At 44.6% G+C, this 20,929-nt stretch overlaps 1 protein-coding gene across 2 annotated transcripts in view; it reads right to left on the minus strand.

Moving 5' to 3' along the window:
- Positions 1–17,320, minus strand: part of LOC147441179 (uncharacterized) — an 83,912-nt gene extending 66,592 nt beyond the window's left edge. Inside the window, exon 1 of one of the 2 annotated variants that reach the window (XM_086482866.1) lies at positions 16,849–17,320. In XM_086482866.1, coding sequence (XP_086338992.1) covers positions 16,849–17,041 — 193 coding nt within the window. In that variant the 5' untranslated portion in view covers positions 17,042–17,320. The remainder of the gene's footprint in view (positions 1–16,848) is intronic. The other variant, XM_086482867.1, reaches the window with a different exon arrangement.
- Positions 17,321–20,929: the final 3,609 nt, after the last annotated feature.

A 20,929-nucleotide genomic window follows, 5' to 3' on the forward strand; every position in this document is an offset into this window, starting at 1 on the left:
AGGTGAATGCTTGAAAGCCACAAGGAAACAACCAAAATGCTCCTGAAGTGCAGGGGAGTCGATTGAGGAATAGGAGGGGATTGGTATGATGATGCAGCTTGCTAAGGGGCTGATCAGCGGGGTGGGGAAAGAACTAGCTGAGGCTGAGGCTGAGGCTGGGAGGGGTGGGGAGGGCTGGATAGGGGTGAGGGGGCTAGATAGGGGCGAGGGGGAGAGACTGGGTGGGTAGGGGCGAGGGGAGGCTAGATAGGGGCGAGGGTGGAAGGGGGTGGGTAGGGGCGAGGGGGTGGATAGGGAAGAGGGGGAAGTGGGTAGGGGCGAGGCGTGAGTAGGGAGACTAGGGGCGAGGGCAAGGGAGGGGGTGGGTGGCGAGGGGTGGAAGGGGGTGGGTAGGGGCGAGGGAAGGGAGGGGGTGGGTAGGGGCGAGGGGTGAGTAGGGAGACTAGGGGGGAGGGGGGAAAGGGTAGGGGTGAGGGGTGGGTAGGGGGGCGAGGGGGTGTGAGGGGGGCGAGGAGGAGGGACTAGGGGCGAGGGTGAGTGGGCATGGGCAAGGGGGTGTAGGGGGGGGGCGAGTGAGTGTGAGGGGGAGGGTAGGGTGTAGGGGATAGGGGGTAGATGGAGGTGAGAGGGTGTGAGGGGGTGGCAGATAGCAAATATCTATTCATCTCCAATGCAAGGTATAGCCGGAAGAATTCGTGTTCCATTGTATATGAATTCCATGGTCCACTGGTTGAAAGAGGAGATGCTACAGAGCGCAGCAATTGATGGAGAGCATGAGGAGGTACCATGAGCAAGGAATTCATCAAGCAGGATGGGCTTTATGAAGGAAGATTACTAGACACAGAGGAGAGCTTTGTTCTGGTCAGAGAAGCAGACACCACTGGGGCTAATGTCGGGGGGGGGGGGGGGGGGTGTGAACTCTTGTAGAGGTGATTTCTTCCCGCTTTTATGATTCTTCATAGGCTCACCAAATTCAAAGGCTTCCACTAAGGGCGCATCAGGAGTAGCTTCTGTGACCTTCAACCTTTGAGCTGGCTCAGGTGGCTCATTAGGTTTAGTTATTGTGGAAACATTGGAAGAGGGTGTACCTTCAGGCAAAGAGTGAATCGAGACTCCAAAACAGGGCATAGATTTGGTAGCATCCAACCACTCTAACAGATCATCATCTGACCAGTCAGGTAGAGTAGGCTGTTCCAATTCAAGGCTGGTTGCTAGGGACAAAGAACTATGTTGCACTACGGGATCCATGCCTCCTCCTAGGCGAATTGGTTGCATCGGGGAGCCAGGAGTATGTATCCACATGGCATCGTTTCCCCAATCATGAAGTGCTTTAGTGTGTCGCAGCCATGGTCTACCGATGAGCAAGGGAAATCCGCCCTCAACCTATGGAAGACGAATCACAATAAAATCCAAACTAAAAGTAAAATCTTGTACTTGCAGAGGCACCTTTTCCACTATGCCCACAGCGTATACTGTCCTCTGGTCGGCCAATGTTACTGTGAAGGGGGCAGGTTGAGTAGGCTGCAGGCCTAAAGCCATCATAGTGAACTCAAGCATCATATTGATGCCCGATCCACCATCCACAATTACTCCTGAAAATTGTTGCCCCAGGACAGACACTGTCAGGCGAGGGCTTCTATAATCAGTGAGGGGAGCAGCGGGATTGGATATTATATAGGACTCTGATGGTCACACTGGGAGGTGCCCGCCACTAGGACTTGCTCCGGGATAAAGTGACTGAATAACGGCAAGGGTGTCACTTCTAAAACTCGCATCTAGTCGCAGCATGTCATAGAGGGACACTTGTTGGAAGGTGTTCTTCAAGACTGTCTCTATTGTAAGCTTTTCCTGTTCTACAGGTGGTTTCTCTGGTACCTTGATCTTCTGTGGATTGGAAACTGCTTCCAAGAAAGCTTCATCAAGATCGGAGAGCAAAGATTTTGCTTCTTGCTTGCCACTGGGTGATGGCTAGTGTCACCAGCGTGTGACTACTATCTATCCTTTTTGTTGATTTCTTTCTTATTATCTATTTACTTTCACTTTTTGGAAACACCCCTCGGGAAATCTAACTGCCCTGCATTGCATAGCTAGTGTGGAACTGTCCAGAGGGAGTCCAGGCCTGAGGGCAAGAGAGCACTAAGGTTGGACAAGGACTATGGTTAGCCAAGTGGGGTCATTGACTAGCCAAAGTGGAATCCTTTGCTACAGAGGCTACATTTCAGTTTTGGATGTGGCCACAGTGTACAAAGAGGGTCGGATGACCTAGAAAGATATAATGGCAGCATCTCCTAAAATTTAGGGAACTGCTATTTTGGGACCTGAAAATGTCTTCGCGTCATTACGTGCAGTTTGACATGGGGATCATTTTGTTACTCTGTGGCCAAGTCAACAGAGGCTGCAGGTGAGATATTTTTAGACCCGAGGGTCTAAAGCGGGAAAATGCACAAATGAGTGACACTTGGCACTCTGAGGCCAGTTTACTACTTATAGAGAAGGCAAAAACGTGATTTATAGCTGGGAGGCTCATTTTGCAAGTGTCTGTCACAGGTTAAGAGCTATGGAGTGCTTGCTTTCCCTCTTATGCACAGTGCGGTGCCAGGAGTGATGCCCTGCACGCTACGCACTGCCCTCTCTCTCCCCTTTGGCAGTATGTTATGCCCCTCTAGTGGGCTCTTCATTTGACCAATGTACAGTTGTGTGGGTTCATGCGCGATTGCCGAGGCAAGAGCCTCTTGCACAGGTACTGGATTAGCTAGCGGCTAATCCCCCCGCAGGTACAGGTGAATTCGGAGAGGTTTCACGCCAGAAATCTCGTCCGATTCAAAGGGCAAGTAGCCCTACAGGTGCGGGAGCTCGAGGACTTGCTAGGGATGCGACCGGCACGCGAAACGGAGCCCGAAACAGTGAATTACAGCCTGCTGTGTATTTTTGCAGGTTTAGGGTTTTGGCCCTAAACGGACCCTAATACCCCCAGGAGGTTCGGGGACGCAAGGGGACCGCTGTACAGGCGATCTGGCGCATTTTCAGGGCTGAAAACAGAGAATTCAGCGTGCTGCAGATTCTCGCCAAATTTTGCAAAGTGCCCGTATGCGTCGGGAAAGTCAGTCAATGCGTGGGAATACTGACCGTGAAAGGTTCTAGTACAGTTATGCTGCCGAAATCGGGCTGGAACAGTGGAAATTCAGCCGAGTTTGTGCGGGGCAGCTTGTAGGAACCACAGCGTTTATTCCCTCTTTTGAACAATAAAGAAATACCGAAAGGGGCGCCTAAGTTAGGGGCCAATCTGGTGTCTGTCCACTCATACAGGTGCAATCTAGCAGCCTGTATCCCTCTCCCCTTTGTTGTGTCTTGAAAGTACAGGTAAAATAGACGACTAATAATGGGTGAAAGCTAAATCAAGGTTTAAAGTAAAGTCTACCGCCCTTTTTGGATTGAACAGGCCGGTTTCATGGTTCCATCGACGGGATAAAATCACTTTTTCCCATAGAAGTGAGCCTTGGTCAGTTTTGGACTTGAACACACAGGGGATCATAGACCAGACACAGGGAATTGCAATTATGGCTGACAGACCAGATGATGTGACTGAAGAGGTTTCCTCTTCACAGGGTCAACAGACACATGAAGTGGGTGAGTCGTCAAGACCACCACAGACTGATGATGATATATTCAGGACCCAGTTGGCTACTGCTATGGCTATGTTCACACAAGTAATGCAGAACCCAAGGTTTTTAGCCTTTCTGCAACCTCCTGTTCCGTCTCAGCAAGTTGGGTCACTGGATCATATTCAAAAGCCTGTTAAGGCTCGAGCACAGGTGATTCATACCGCACAGTCAATGGAAACACCTGTACACTTGACGGAGAACATGCAGTCTCCACAACCTGTGCCTAAGGTGCAAGAATAGGTGGCTGAGATGCCAGTTTTTCAAGCTGTACCAGTTCAGCCCGCCACCTTTCAGCAGCCTATAGCTGGTTCTAATGGACAGGGAAGCAACCTACAGGCTATGCAACAGGTCTTCCCACCACCTTCAGTACACCCTGGCTATTTTGGAGGTGGATCCGTATTCCAAAGCATGGCTGGTCATGCACCTGGAAATCAGTTTTATACGCCAGGAACAGTGTTTGCGGGTGCTCAAACGATGATGCCTAACCCCATGTACAGTGTCATGGGTATGCAACCAGGGTTTCAAAGCACTCAGGGACAATTTGGGATGCCACAAGCAAATTTTGGTATGGCTGGAATTACAAATCAGCAGCCAAATATGGCATTTCCAGGTCAAGTTAATAGCGGCCAAGGAACACAGATGAACCCTAATAGTGTTCCCATGTTTCAGTCACTTCCATATGACAATTTAACGCCGCTGGAGAGGCCAACTCCGTACAAAGAAGGTGGCAAAGGTGTGTCATTCACGACCTTTACAGGGTTTGATGACAGGAAGAAGGCTCTTTCATTCCTCCAGCAGTTTGATAAGGCCTATGCAGGGGGAAACTTTACAGAGGCTTCAAAGGTCCGCAAGGCAGCCACTTTCTTGACAGGGAATGCGGGACAATGGTGGACAACTTTATTGCTTCAAGGGCAAGCTCCGTCCACATGGATTTACTTCAAGCAGATTTTTGCAGCAGCATGGTTATCTGATGATTTCGAAGCAGATGTCATGACAGAATGGCACCAGCTAAATGCTGCCACTTGCAGAAATCTGGATGATTACAATCGGAAGTTTTGGAAAGCTCTACTTCCAGTAACTTCCTATAGGTTTGTGCCATTGACAGAACAGATTGAAAAATACTGTTGTGGCCTACCTAAAGGATTGAGAAAGTACTGTACGAAGACAAAAGTCACTACTTTGACGCAGCTCATCGAGGTAGCAAACACTGGCAATGGTTTGCTCAAGGGAGAAGATTGTGAATTTAACACTGGCGTCAAGGCAGGATCAGGCAAGAAAAATTCAGCCAAGAAGCACGTTCCCAATGAGGCTCCTAAAGGGACTCAGGAGTCAGCCAACGCAGGGAAAGACAAAGCTACGGCTGAATCAGAAAAAGGACCAGCAAAGAAATGGAAAAGACGTTTTCCTCGCAAGTCAGAAGAGCAAAAGAAGGTCCTGAGGACAGAGAACAAATGCTTTATATGTGAGCAGCCTGGCCACATTGCTTACAACTGTCCTACAAAGAAAAGGCCAGCTGATTCTGAAGACAAGGAGGACAGGAAGGGAAAGAAGCCCATGGCTGGTCTAGTGCCAGATATGGTGGGCGACAAGCCAAATTCAGATGCAAGTGAGCTTTGCAGAGCATGGGGAAAGGTTAGGGATCAAACAGTGCTTATCTTCTTTGATCCAGGTGCCAAAGCCAACTTTATTTCCCCAGAATTGGCTTCAAAGTTGGGAATCAGACCTGAAGAGATGGGGTATACAGCAGAGGCAGGTTTGGCATGTCCTGGCCATACAGAGGCTGTGACACCCATCATTGGAAAGTTGCGTCTACATATCCAGTCCTATGTAGATGCTGAAGAATTTTACATCATGCCACTGGACGGATGTGATGTGTTGTTAGGTATTCCTTGGTTGTTTCGTGTACAGGGAATCATGGATGCCTACAACAAAAAGATCACTGTACAGAGCAGGGGAAAGACTCACATTCTGGATGTAAAGCTTAAAGGGGAGTCTATTCCTACTGTATCAGCTTCTGCTATTACTTCTGTAATGAAAAAGCATCTTTCTGCGTACTTGGTTTTTGCACGTGAAGTGTCAGATTGTGATGAATCAAATTTATCTGTGCTAGATAAAGAAAGGTCAATGTTTTTACAACAGTATAGTGACTGTTTTTCCGATTCATTACCGTCTCAATTACCGCCAGAGAGACCCGAGGACCATGCGATAGATTTGGTGCCAGGCTGTAGCCCACCAAATAAGCCTCCGTACAGGGTTAGTGCGGCTCAGCAGAAAGAGATAATGGGCCAAGTACAGGAGCTGTTAGAAAAAGGGCTGATTCAGCCCAGTTCATCTCCATTCTGTTCTCCAGTATTGTTGGTGCAGAAAAAAGATGGCTCATGGCGTATGTGCATCGACTACCGTGCACTGAACAAGAATACCATCAAGAATAGGTTCCCTATACCTAGAATTGATGATATTATGGACAAATTAGAAGGAGCAGCTATGTTTAGCAGGATAGATCTAAAGAGTGGGTATCATCAGATCCGCATTAGATCAGAGGATGTGCACAAGACTGCTTTTAGAACAACGTTTGGCCTTTACGAATTTTTAGTGATGCCCTTTGGTCTCACAAATGCTCCTGCTACGTTTAATAGGATGATGGACAGAATTTTCCGTCCACACCAGCAGTTTGTTGGTACGTTCTTTGATGACATGATAGTCTATTCAAAGAATGAAGAGGAGCATAGGCATCACTTGGCCATTGTGTTCAAAGAGCTACGCAGTCATAGGTTGCTCATCAATGCAAAGAAAAGTGAGTTTTTTCTGGAAGAGATTCACTTTCTGGGACACATTGTCTCAAAGGACGGTGTCAGAATGGATCCTGCAAAAGTCGAAGCGATCAAGTCATGGCCAAATTTGAAGACGGTGCATGATGTCCGAAGCTTTTTGGGACTATGCTCCTATTACAGACGGTTTATCCGAAATTTCGCTGAGATTGCTTCACCTTTACATGCTCTTCAAAAGAAGGCAGTCACCTTTAGATGGACACAGAAAGAGATTTCAGCTTTTAATCTCTTAAAGGAAAAGATGACTTCAGATCCAGTCATTGTGTTGCCAGATCTTAGGAAGTCATTTGTTGTCCAGTGTGATGCCTGCGGTAGTAGCATTGGTGCTGTGCTAATGCAAGATGGCAGGGTAGTAGCCTATGAGAGCAGAATTTTGCAAGGGCCAGAGATGACCATGCAGGTCTATGAGAAAGAGTTACTGGCTGTGATTCATGCGCTCTTAAGTTGGAAACACTACCTGCTAGGTGCAGACTTTGTTGTCCAAACGGACCATCAGACCTTGCGATACTTCTTGACACAGACAAAGTTATCTGAGAAGCATATGCGATGGGCAAATATCTTGTCCATGTTCCATTTTCAGATTGTGCATGTGGAAGGCAAGAAGAACGTTGTGGCTGATGCCTTGTCAAGAAAGCCACAAATTTCAGCTGTGTCGATTCCTTATCATCATGAACTTGATGATATGAGAGAACAGTATGCAAATGATGAAGATTTTGCAAGGGTCTTCGAGCAACTAATGGATGGACAACATCATGAACACTATCTTCTTAAAGATGGGTTCATGATGATGCATGGCAGATTGTGTGTCACAAAGCCATTGCGACGCAAAGTTATGGAAGAGAGTCATGTCCCACCGTATGCAGGGCATCGTGGTATCGATGCTACAGTGAAAGCGGTTGAGACATTCTTCTATTGGCCTACATTGAGAAGGGATGTGGATGCCTTTGTGCGAGAATGCCTAATATGCCAAAAGGTCAAGTTTGACAGGCAAAAGGCACCAGGGTTATTGCAACCACTACCTATTCCAGATAAACCATGGGAAAGTATTGCTATGGATTTTATCTTTGATCTTCCAAGAACGCAGACAGGAAATGATGGTATTTGGACCATTATTTGCAGATTCAGCAAACAGGCTCATTTTATTCCTGTCAGGAAGAAGATAAAGCCAGATCAGATGGCACGCTTGTTTATGAGCAATATTTTCAAGTATCATGGCATGCCACAGTCGATTATTAGCGACCGTGATCCACGCATGACTAGTTTGTTCTGGAGAGGCTTGTTTGAGAATATGGGCACCACGCTCAAATTCTCTTCGTCATTTCATCCTCAAACAGATGGGCAGTCAGAAGAGGCAAATTCTACTGTCCTAGATCTGCTGAAGTGCTATGTGTCAGAGCATAAAGGAAAATGGGAGCAATATTTGCCATTGGTGGAGTATGCATACAATAATACAGTGCATTCATCAACTGGCAAGGCACCTTTTGAGATAGTTGAAGGTGGCAAGAAAGTTCCTCCCATACTGCATACAAAGGACAAGATATTTGAAGCAGATAAGTATGTTCAGGACATGGATGAAATGTACAAGAAGGTCAAAGTGGCCTTAGAAAGGACTCAGGCAAAGCAAAAGAAAGCAGCTGATCGTCACCGTCGTGAAGTGGTATATTCACTTGGTGATTGGGTGCTTTTACGTTTTGAAAAGGCAAGGTTAAAGAAGATGAAGGGCAAGGAAAGACTGTTTCCAAAGCTCAGCATGCGTTACTATGGGCCTTTTCAGGTATGCGACATAATCAGTGATGTTGCATATAGGCTGAAATTGCCTGACAGTTGGAAGATTCACAATGCGTTTCATGTGAGTCTTCTCAGACCCTATGTGGGTGATGTGCCAGAAGATATGCCAGCTGAAGATCAGCCGGAAGTCGAGGAACTTGACGAGATCTTGGTCCCTGAACAGATTTTGGCACACAAAGAAAGGAAAGTGAAAGGCAAGGTTGCCAGGCGTTACTTGGTAAAGTTCAGAAACTATCCACCAATGGATGCTAAGTGGATGGAAGAAGGTGAACTTGCAGAGTCACCAACTGTGTTATCACTTTACCTGGAAGCCTTCGATTTGCAACCTACCTTGACCCCTTGAGTTTCAAAGCTACATGGATTGTCAGTGTGACAATGGCTTCTGAAACAAATGATGTACATGGTATTTAAAGTGAGCTCAAATGAAATACCTGTTACATGAATGTTAGAGCTGTACAGATTGTCAGTTTGGCAATTGCTCTTATGGAATGTCCAAAAGTTTGGTTAGTGCTATAGAAGTGAGTATTTCTTGTCAGTCTGTCAAGGATACAGTGATTGCTTCTATTAAAGAGTACATGTGTAACTGCATTCTTAAACTGTCGGTTTGGGTATGCTCGAAAGTGTTACGGGATCCAACGTGTACTATAAGACAGTGGCAAAATGTGCAGCTACCATTTTGTCATTGGAAAGTTAGTGACTCAACGCAATGGCAGAGTGCGAAGCTACCACTATGTCATTGGGACAGGGTTCACACGCAGGCAATACATGAGTCGACGAGGTGTTGAATACACCAGGGTTGACAATGAGCATGTATGTGTCGTATATGTGTCGACATGTGTTGAATACATCAGTGTTGACAGTAAGCATGGACGACATAGATGCAAACGAGGACGTTTGAGATTTCAAGAGGGGGGTATGTCACCAGCGTGTGACTACTATCTATCCTTTTTGTTGATTTCTTTCTTATTATCTATTTACTTTCACTTTTTGGAAACACCCCTCGGGAAATCTAACTGCCCTGCATTGCATAGCTAGTGTGGAACTGTCCAGAGGGAGTCCAGGCCTGAGGGCAAGAGAGCACTAAGGTTGGACAAGGACTATGGTTAGCCAAGTGGGGTCATTGACTAGCCAAAGTGGAATCCTTTGCTACAGAGGCTACATTTCAGTTTTGGATGTGGCCACAGTGTACAAAGAGGGTCGGATGACCTAGAAAGATATAATGGCAGCATCTCCTAAAATTTAGGGAACTGCTATTTTGGGACCTGAAAATGTCTTCGCGTCATTACGTGCAGTTTGACATGGGGATCATTTTGTTACTCTGTGGCCAAGTCAACAGAGGCTGCAGGTGAGATATTTTTAGACCCGAGGGTCTAAAGCGGGAAAATGCACAAATGAGTGACACTTGGCACTCTGAGGCCAGTTTACTACTTATAGAGAAGGCAAAAACGTGATTTATAGCTGGGAGGCTCATTTTGCAAGTGTCTGTCACAGGTTAAGAGCTATGGAGTGCTTGCTTTCCCTCTTATGCACAGTGCGGTGCCAGGAGTGATGCCCTGCACGCTACGCACTGCCCTCTCTCTCCCCTTTGGCAGTATGTTATGCCCCTCTAGTGGGCTCTTCATTTGACCAATGTACAGTTGTGTGGGTTCATGCGCGATTGCCGAGGCAAGAGCCTCTTGCACAGGTACTGGATTAGCTAGCGGCTAATCCCCCCGCAGGTACAGGTGAATTCGGAGAGGTTTCACGCCAGAAATCTCGTCCGATTCAAAGGGCAAGTAGCCCTACAGGTGCGGGAGCTCGAGGACTTGCTAGGGATGCGACCGGCACGCGAAACGGAGCCCGAAACAGTGAATTACAGCCTGCTGTGTATTTTTGCAGGTTTAGGGTTTTGGCCCTAAACGGACCCTAATACCCCCAGGAGGTTCGGGGACGCAAGGGGACCGCTGTACAGGCGATCTGGCGCATTTTCAGGGCTGAAAACAGAGAATTCAGCGTGCTGCAGATTCTCGCCAGGTTTTGCAAAGTGCCCGTATGCGTCGGGAAAGTCAGTCAATGCGTGGGAATACTGACCGTGAAAGGTTCTAGTACAGTTATGCTGCCGAAATCGGGCTGGAACAGTGGAAATTCAGCCGAGTTTGTGCGGGGCAGCTTGTAGGAACCACAGCGTTTATTCCCTCTTTTGAACAATAAAGAAATACCGAAAGGGGCGCCTAAGTTAGGGGCCAATCTGGTGTCTGTCCACTCATACAGGTGCAATCTAGCAGCCTGTATCCCTCTCCCCTTTGTTGTGTCTTGAAAGTACAGGTAAAATAGACGACTAATAATGGGTGAAAGCTAAATCAAGGTTTAAAGTAAAGTCTACCGCCCTTTTTGGATTGAACAGGCCGGTTTCAGCTAGTCAGCAACTGAAGACAAGGTATCCACTGTTGGAAGAATGTGTGGGGGAGTTAACGTGTTGGAATACTAAGACCAAGAACAGCTCTCTGGGCCCGAGTGAGGACACCCGATGGCTCCTCTACCAACTGCAGCTTATTCTGAGGGGTAGCCACGTGGGTAGAAGGGGGCGGCTGAGGAACGGTGCTAACTGTTATCAGATTGAGCTTGAGAAAGGTGAACTCATTTTGGCTTTGACTTGGGTACACAGCCGTGGATGCACGAAGTTTAGGACAATCTTTACTGTAGTGATCCTTCGTTTCAGGGCAATGACGGCAGGGAGGGGACCCTTCTGGCAGAGAGCATTTGCTTTGGTAATGACCATATTCCCCGCATCTGTAGCACAAAATGGACCGATTCAATGGGCGATTCGAAAGGCGAGGTGGTCCTTGCTCCTGGTGCATGGAGTTGGAGGTGGAGGCGTAGAAGTTTTGAGATGATGAGGGAGCATGGGTATGATAAAAGCTCTGAGATACTTTGCATACCTTGCATAGGAGGGGCTGTCAACAAAGGTGGCATATGGTGTGGATGGCCACAAGGAGAAACCATGTTGGATGCATGTGCTCGCCCTTGCTGAAGAGTAGGACCAAGACTTTATTGTATTTGTCGCAATCCCTTGAGGTAGTAGCAATCCTTGTCTTCATGCCCAGATTTTTCGCCGAAATGGTAATAAGCACGAAGGGGACAGTCCTGTGGAGGGTTACCTGGAGAGCGACACAAACTGCACCATAACATAGCCTTAGTCTCCTGCTGAGACCTAAGCTCTTCTAGCTCTCTCTTGATTTGATCCAAAGCGTCGTGATGTGGGGGCTTCTCCTGTCTGAGAGAGATTGATTTCTCCTCTTGAAGAGCTCGCTGTAAATTTAGGGCTTCCACTTCCGTGCGTAAAGAAGTTAACGGATCAAAAGGACTTTCCGAAAACACTGGGGGGGGGTCTCTACCTGAGGGGAGTTGGTGAATAGCTTCCTAGCTCCCTCTATCCTAGTAGCAGCCGCGACAAACTCCTCGAGAGTGGCGTCAGGGCGGAGACTCTTTGAGTTTTTGCTGGGAAGTTTTGGGAAGAGCCTTCTCCACCCACTTCTTAACCATAAATTCCCCTGGTTGCTGAGGAAGCTTGGCAACCAGAGACTTGGTTTTAGTCATGAGTTCTGCAAAAGTCTCCTCTGGCTGGAGCACCATGTTGGCCAACTCATCCAAAACCTTTCTTGATAGTCACTTTGCCTGAATGCTGCACAATATTGTTGTCGTAAAGCTGCCCAAGTTGCAAAATGGTTCTCTGCAAACTGATTGTACCACTTGTCTGGTAAGCCATCCAATGTTGATGGAAACAGCACCAAATAAGCATCTTCTCTATTAAGACCACGCCTCTACAGAGAGATACAAACCTACGTGCATGGTCGCCTGCATCTTCTGAGGAGAGTCTCTTGAAAGTAGGAAACTTGATGTTTACCTTGGCCAAAACACTGGTCAACGCCTCCATGGCCTCTTGCTCAAGAGCCGGTTGCTCAATAGCCTGCTGTAACAAAATAGGAGAGAGCTTTACTGGGGAAGGTGACCTGGAAGATGTGGAGCCGGATGGAGGAATGGGTGATTCCGTATATGGAGGTATGGGTGATGAGGTTGGTGGACTTCTACTAGGTACCAAGGGTCGTCTTCTGTTGTAGTACTTCAGAGGACTCAGTAGCGCGCTTTGACGCTCTAATGACCGCCTTGTATGTGTCATGCAGCGATCACAAACCCAACCAAGCTTTGGGCAAGAAGACCTTACACTGGCTGAACACAGTCTAGATTCTACTAGACCAGGGCAAATGACTAGACCACCAGGCTGGACCAGGGACGAGGAAGGACTAGACCAAGGACGAGGAAGGCCTAGACCAGGACGAGAGCTGGTTGGACCAGGGCGAGAGAGAACCAGACCAGCACCTGCACAGTGCAAGGCAAATTAGGCGAAGCTAGGTGAAAACCAGCTAGCTTCCTCGATTTGCACCTCAACAGAGAGTGAGACTTCAGTTGAGGTCCCACCGGGCATGCCAAAAATGAGAGCATATATAGCATAGATAGTGTGTTGTGCCCTCTACAGTGGGTGCTCCTCAGTGCAATGTGCGTGATATCTCACTCAAAACAGAATGAAAACAAAGGAAACAATAGATAACAGTTGATCAACACAGAGACACAGCAATAGCAACAGACCAAAATATATGAACTCGACTATCTCAAAGAACCGATACAGACTCAGACTCTGGTGTGGCAGGCCGCCGCAGCACACTCAGCTCCAGCCCAGAACTCACAGGTACAATGGAGGTGTTGAGGCTCAGATGTGCAAGGATAGTGCAGACATGTTGTGTAAATACTCACTCCTCTAGACGACGACATTGGACCATATATGAAGAAGATGATCTCTATAACCCAACAGCTACTACTCATGTCCCACCATAAAGAGCCACCAACGGCTCATAAATGTCAGCCATCTAAGTCTATCTCCAAACTGAGTGGTGGTGGTGACCTGGCCATGATTTCCACTAGAACCACCGTCGTATCGCTGCGACGTGTCGCTGCCCAGCCCAGAGAGTCCGTCCAATGTGAACCAGACCAGACCAACTGTACTAACTGTGTGTCCTGTGAAAGTGACATTGTAGCCTGCTACAAGTGCAACCCAAATTCCGAGGGTGGTGACCCAATGGGATTGCCCGCCAATAAGGCAGCATACAAGATTCTCGAACCTAAAAGACTCAACACCGAGACGACCCCTGATTGAAACCATAAACTTTCCCTGCTACTCAAGAAATACAGACCCTTGCAATGGCTATTCTATCAAAGAAATAGCAGCCCAAGAGAATTTTTGCACCTAAAAGGCTCAACACCGAGACGACCCCCGATTGAAACCGTTGCGGCTACAAAACTTTCCCTGCTACTCAAGAAATACAGACCCTTGCAATGACTATTCTATCAAAAAAATAGCAGCCCAAGAGAATTTTTGCACCTGCATATGAAATGGAGACCAAGGATATCTTCTCTAAAGCACAACCTAAATAACAACAAACAAAATGGAACATTTCAAAATCACAATGCCAATTAATTTTCCCCAATACAAGGAGGGGTCTGAGCTTCCCTGAACCCATTCTCGAAAGAATTGGATAGAGTCCTGGCATTTTATCTCTCTTGCATCCCTTGCCTTATGGCCTCTCCATCACCCCCACGATCTGATCCCTCTCCTGGCCTTTTAGGCAGCCCTCACGCTCCCTTTGCCACCCATCACCCGGCTAATGGAGGTGCCCTTGCTTCTCATCATCATCCATCCCATTTCAGCACCATCTTCCAGCTGCAATTTCTGGTCTTTGCAGCACAGATCACAGCAAGTTCTGGATCTACATCGTTGCTGCTCATACCTGCAAATCCTCAGCATAGGCGCCCCATCTACCCCATTTGTCCCTACGTTTTTGCAGCCAACAATTAGCTATCATTCTTTCTCATATCGAGTGTGTGAATCAGCCCGAGATCTACCCTTAAGTGGCCATTGGCAGGCCACATCAAGTTGGATGTAAGAAATGTAGAACAAAATAGGATCTTGTAGCAAGGAGAGTAGAGGGAGAGACGACGCAAAGTAGATAAGTGGATCAAAATTTAGATTGGCATTATTGCAAAGTGATGGCATCATCACCCATGTGCTCTCAAGGTAGAACTTAGATGGTGATATGAACAATTTGAGTTATTAGGCAGGAATACAAGGGCTGGTTATCCTTCAATATGGATGCCATGGTTCATGGAGATGGCCTCCTTATATAGATGTAAAGGAGCCTCCATGGGCTGCTCTCTCGTGAGAGACAGCTGTCCATGTGCCCATGTGTAGCCGTCCATGTGTAGACAAGTCCACTTAGAAATCGGCCACCAGCCCTTGAATACCACTCACCGGCCATTGATTATCGGCCGCCAACCGGCCATTTTCCAATCACTTCCCGGCCGCTATCCAGCCAAGTTATTCCGGCGAAAAGGAGTATTCCAACCGGTTTTCACTTTTCCGCGGCGAATGCTTTTTCTCACGCATGATGGCTTTTGAATTTGTTGTGTATCATCCACAATCACAAATAAAGACCTCCTCAGCGTGTAAGCTAGAATCCACCAAATGTATGTGCATATTGGCTTCTCCTCACCACCTTGGTAACATTTCCATTGAGAAAAGATAAGCATTTAGTAGATTATCATCTATCCCTTTTGGTGCTTCACCGAATGTAACCGGAGAAAGGTGATCGGTTCTAATATGTGTGGTACCATTCTTTGCCACTATAGTGAAGTCAAATTCCAACAACATTATAAACCATCTCACTATTCTTTCAGTATTACATGGTTTGTTTACTAAATAGAACAGGTCATGGTGGTCTACAAAGAATGTAAACTTGTTGGCCAATAGATAATGCCAAAATTTTTGAAGAGCATGTATCATTCCCAACCCGCTCAGTGGTAGTGTAATTTTTCTCTCCAATATTCAGCTATCTACTATCATAACAGATTGGGAAATCCATAGTTCCTCAACATATTGAGCTAAAACACAACCAATGGCAAAGTTAGTCGCATCTACATGCACGTGAAAAATCTTATTCCAATCTAGTGTCTTAGTATCAGTGTTGATACCATGAAGTATCATCTGTTGTACACTCTATCTATGTAATGGAGAGCAAATACCATTCCAAAATTGGAATGTGGGACCCAATATATGCTCCATTCACACGCGCACGGGCACACACAAGTATGCATCAATACCAGTTTTGCAAGCTGAGTTTCAATCATGGCCCTAGAGAAGGCAAACTCAGCCAAACTAGAGCCTGCCCCTCTGCCTTCTTCAACCAATGATACACTTACGAAAAAAGGTTGAAAGTTCTGGAAAAGGAATAAGAGCTAGAACCTTGATAGAGCATTAGCATTTGCAACCATAACACAAAAAAGATGCTTATTATCAAAAGTGCATCACAATCTTGATTAAAAAGAAAGCAGGTAGAAGGGCCATGTACTTGTGGCTATGCAAATATGATCATAAAGTGTCATCATGAGTCACGGCAAGCATAAAAAATGTCTTTCTTCGACTAATTAGTGAGCATAGAAACCTAAAGGAACAAAGACAACGACAACTTATAGGGCAGCTTATGGACATACAATAACTGAAGCATATCACCCAGCTTACCGAAGGGGCTACCAAGAATTCTGGTTAGGAGCTCAGTTTCATTATTACATATACAAAACAGTCAGAAGCTTCAAATTTGAAGCACAAAGACAAGCTGCACCTCCCCTTTCCTTACAAAGAAAAAACATTAAAAGGGCCAGGTCCCCTGTCCCTAGACGGCAGGGAAGAGTCAATCAAGAAATTGTCTCCGACACTACTGAGTGGCCTTTCCAGCTCTTCCTCATGTACTGCAGTTTACAGAAAATCATAAATCCATCCAGCGCACCGTAATAGCAACATTTAAAGATCACCTATTAGAAGAACCAGTTGATCATGCTTTTCTCAATTATAACACAGACAAATAGTTGGCAAAATCAAATCATAAAATTGAGATGAACAGCAAAATATGCACAGCATAGTTTACAGCAAATGCAAACTTCATTCATTATTATAAATTATAATTTACAATTTGTTAGTGAGGAGTCGAAAGCCAATTATTAGTGAAGATATGAAGTCTATATCCATTTGCCCAAATGACCACTCTAAAGATCTATGGTAGATGGTACCAATTCAGACTCCAATTAGAAGCTCGTGAAATAAGCAACGGACCTGCATCATTAGCTGGCATAGGATGAAGTACAAGGTAATACAGCGTGAAATGTCAGGCAACATTAATCTAATTACAAGCCAATAGGATCATGAATAGGAAGCGAAAGACGGGCCCCATTTTCCGGCAAAAGATCGATCATTCATCAACATTAAGGAATTGATCTTATTGAGCAAATGTGTGACCAACAGCTATCAAATAGCCAATGGACGAGCAGGGTGTAAAATTAAAGCAAGAGAGACCATCAACGTGGACCGGACCGCAGACATGCAGGGAAAAACAATGTATTGCAGCAGGGCTATGACTCTAACCTTCCTTTTTTTTTCAAAATACTGTATTTAAATGAGCATTCACGAAAGGCACAGCAGAGAGGAATACCTGGGATGATCCAATGGCCAGAGAGGTCAAGGATCTCATGAGCTTGCTTGGAGAAGGAGGGCAGGATGAGGCTCGAAGGGCCCAAAGCCTTGATTCGGTCGTCCTCTACGTAGATAGCTCCATCGCTGTAGACGTGCAAATCTGGGTCCATGGTTACTACCCAGGCGCCATGCAACAGCTTGCTCGTCCCCATTGGAGTATACACTTCTCTTGTCTTCTCTTCCCCTTCTTCTCTCCGGCATTCCTCCCGTCCTCCACGCTTATTTAGCTCGCCAAGCTCTGCATGCTTAGACGTCACCTTGAGTATTTTTTTAATCACAGGACTATGCAGTAGACAGTTGTACACTAAAATGCATATATCGTCGGGGTTCAAGCTTGCTTTTGATTGTACTAATACGGATAGTGAAGAGTCTATTCATATGGACAGTGAAGAGTCTGCACATGCAAGCAGTGCCAGCAGTGTCAGAAAAAACCCGGGGTCTAGTGTATTTTAGCAGGCTGAAATTATAAAATCCTGGTTAGATTTTGAGCTTGCCTTTAAGAAAATCGGCAAATTTACACAAGTTTTAGTGTAATCACCGACAAAAGCTTCAAATTTTGACATGAAAACCGGGAGAATTTCAAGTTTCCCCTTATTTTGATCGGTTAGGAAAAGTGTATTTTAAGCACTACCTTTGACTTGGTGTGTAGAGAGAGAGAGAGAGAGAGAGAGAGAGAGGAGAGGAGAGAAGCTTTTACGTCGTAGGAACACTTCCAACAAACCTATAAGACCTATCCAACGGAGCTTGAGTACTCAAGACCTTCTACTCAAGAGGGAGCTAGGATAACCAATCTACCACACTTGAGTGATAGAAAGTCCCCTCTCCCCCCCTTGCCCCCCAGTTGCGTGCGCGCGCGCACACACACACATAAGTCTCAAAGACTATACCTTAACAAATCTCAAGGGTACTCCATTTTACACCAGTTGAAACTCCCTCAATATACACCCTCCCTTTTTGTCGAAAGGCAATTCCAATAAGCTAAGAGTAGGGTCACACCAAGGGCGAGGGGCGCTATTAGGAGAGAGCTTTGTCTAATAGGAGAAACACTATGCATAGATACTGGTTTTGGCACTTACTCTTGCTAAGTCCCTTCAATCAAGCATGAGCTTAAACTACCCTAAGGAGAACCATACTTTAGAGGAGCCTCAACATAAGTGCATAAGAGCTCAGCTTTGCAATTTGACAATATATGTTTTCATTTATGGAATCACTTAAGAGGATTTCCTTCTCTAAAAGCAATTGAAAGGTAAATTTTCCAATTATGCACTGGACCAATACATGAAGACCCACATGCATGCCCAAAAAAAGGCCCAACCTTACCTTGGATTTGGCTTCATTATGCTTGAAATAGAATTTGTCAACTTACTTTGATTGAACAGTAGCATAAGTTTTGTTCAAAAAATGTGCTAATTGACTAGTAAATAAGAAGCTTTTCATCTCCCATTGAAAATCTCCAAAGAATCATGTAAGGTCTAAAAAGTGTAGATCTTGTGAAAATGGTATCTTGGTTTTTTGGAAGTATCTTGAGAAAGCAGGTACTTCCTTTAAAGTCACTTTGAAAAATGTGCCCACCTATCTTTGGTTTTGCATGTGGCTTCTTTAGATGACTTTTATTGATAACCAAAAAGCCCCCCCCCCCCCCCCCCCCCCCCCTTGTGGCAAGCCACCCACAAAAACACCCAATAGTGAAATGTGCATGCATAACTTAAGGTAGGTGTGTATAGGGCCAATTGATGGCCCAAAAGTCTTTTATAGTTTCCACTCAATGTGAAAAGGGATTAGAAGTAGCAACAAAACCACCTCAACAAGCATTGAACACCACTACTTAATTTGAAATACAATAGCCTAGATCTCTACAATCCACCTTAATTTGAATAATAATACTTAGAATCTCTGCAAACCAATCAAATTAATGTCAAAGCTCCATGTTTGTGCACATTCTTTAAACGCCATGGCCGCAAATTCCCCATTTCAAGCACCAGATTGGAAACCAGTGTTCGGGAGAAAATATCTCAGCTTAATATCATGTCGCTTTTAGTTTCAAAAAAGCCAGTTGAGGGCAAGGGGAAAGGTAGAAATTCCGCCCCAAAATAGAGAAAAATAGTGTAAAAACCCGTAAAATAACCTAATTTTCTAAAAGTTTGTCTTGGAAAATTCAAGGAAAGGAATTTTGTATGTCTGGAAAAATGACTTTTCCGCGAACACTGATGGAAACAAGCCCTTCTTTTTTACTTGGTCCAAGTTAGGGTTTTCTTGGAATGAGGGAATGAAAGACAATCATTGACTTAACTTGAAAACATGGAAACATTATAAGGAGATGGGTTCCACTTGTACTACCTAATTGTCACTTTGTGGGGAAAAGATAAAAGCTTAGTGGATTTGGAATCTGAAATCTTGGAATCCTTGCAAGATTTCCAACATAGATTAGATTAAAGTGTAGGGATCCATACTTGTGATTCCTAAGGTACTTACGTAACGTCATCAAAGAAAAATCGATGTAGTGAATAGTGATTGAAAACTTCAAGGCATGAAAAATTATCCTTTTAATGTGACAATGGTAGTTAACTTTTGCTCATTGATTTCATGTAATCAAATTGACATTTTGCAATAAGTGCCGGAAAAAATCATTTTTCCAAACATACAAAATTCCTTTCCTTGATTTTGTCAAGAGGAAATTTTAGAAAACTAGGTCATTTTTTCAGGTTTTTACACTAATTTTCTCTACGTTGGTGCGGAATTTTTCCTTTTCCCTTGCCCTCAACTGAAGACGGCATGTTAAGCTGAGACACATTTTTCCCAAACACTGTTTGCAATGTTGTGGACATGACATTTTATCATCAAATGAAGTTGCCTTGCCCTACAAAGGAAGGCCTAGTCTAGGGAAGTACTCTTGGGTACTTCATTCTTCGGACACATTTGTGCATCAAAAGTAAACATAGACGCATGTACATCATGCGATTGCGTGCGAGAAGGCCTAATTGTTGGTGTTTAATAGGAAAAAAATTGAACTATTAAGATTTCATTTGGTGGTATAGAAAGGGTTTTAACTCATTGCTTGTGCAATATTTTAGGGATCCATGTGAGTTTCTAATGTTATAGAAGGCCAGTGAACGTTGATCTATATTAACTAGCTCACATTTCTCTTTTGCATAGAAATTTATTGTGATATAGAATTTAACATTTAACAAACTCTTTACTTTAAAATAATAAAATCGTTTCTTTTAACTTTTCCCCTTTTTGTTCAGGTTTTTGGCCTACATAAGGCCTTAGTAAAGGATGGAACTTTTTGGGATCGATTGTGGACAAATGGATAAAGCTTTTCAATAAGTGCTAGATGGCTTCTTTCTTCTATTTTCTTTTGTAAGAGAGCATCAATGATCCACACCAATCTATCTCACTCCCTTGTAGAAGGCCACACTAAGAGAGTTGAAATTTTTTGGCCTACTATTAAAAAAAAAAAAAAGGCTTAATTGAAGAATAGAGCATTAGGGAGTGCATTTACAAAAGTATTGACCCATTGAAATCTTCCTTAATACTTTAGTTTGTGAAAGAGTCCTTTAATTTAAGGACCTCATAGAAGTTCATTACATCAAATTGTTTTATTTTATTGTTTAATATGTTTATTAAACCTAACTTTTTTTACGAATGTATTTTTTTTGGCTTGCTAAAGGTCTTAGTATCCATATGGGTGAAGATCGTTCAATTTTAGTTGTTAAACAAGTATCCTCAAGAAGCTTTAAAAGTCTTGAAGAAAAAACGTCATGTCCTTTTCAATGCTATTTCTCAATTCTTTTGCTGAAAAAAGCTTTAGAGGAGAAAAGAATAAAGAGTGTATTCATAAAAGTTTGAACCATAATATGAAGTATTGATTCAATATTTTTTAAATATTTTAATTTATAGAGAATTCTTTTTTTTTAGATTTCACAAAGATTCATTTCATTAAATTATCTTTTTTTTTCAAAACTCATTATTATGAGTAGTTTATATTATTATAACCAAACAATTTACAACTTCCTGCCATGCTCATGCCAACTTCAAGT

This window comes from Adiantum capillus-veneris, chromosome 15 (genome assembly GCF_014529385.1).
Source record: "Adiantum capillus-veneris isolate H3 chromosome 15, ASM1452938v2, whole genome shotgun sequence".
NCBI classification, from domain to species: Eukaryota; Viridiplantae; Streptophyta; class Polypodiopsida; order Polypodiales; family Pteridaceae; genus Adiantum; species Adiantum capillus-veneris.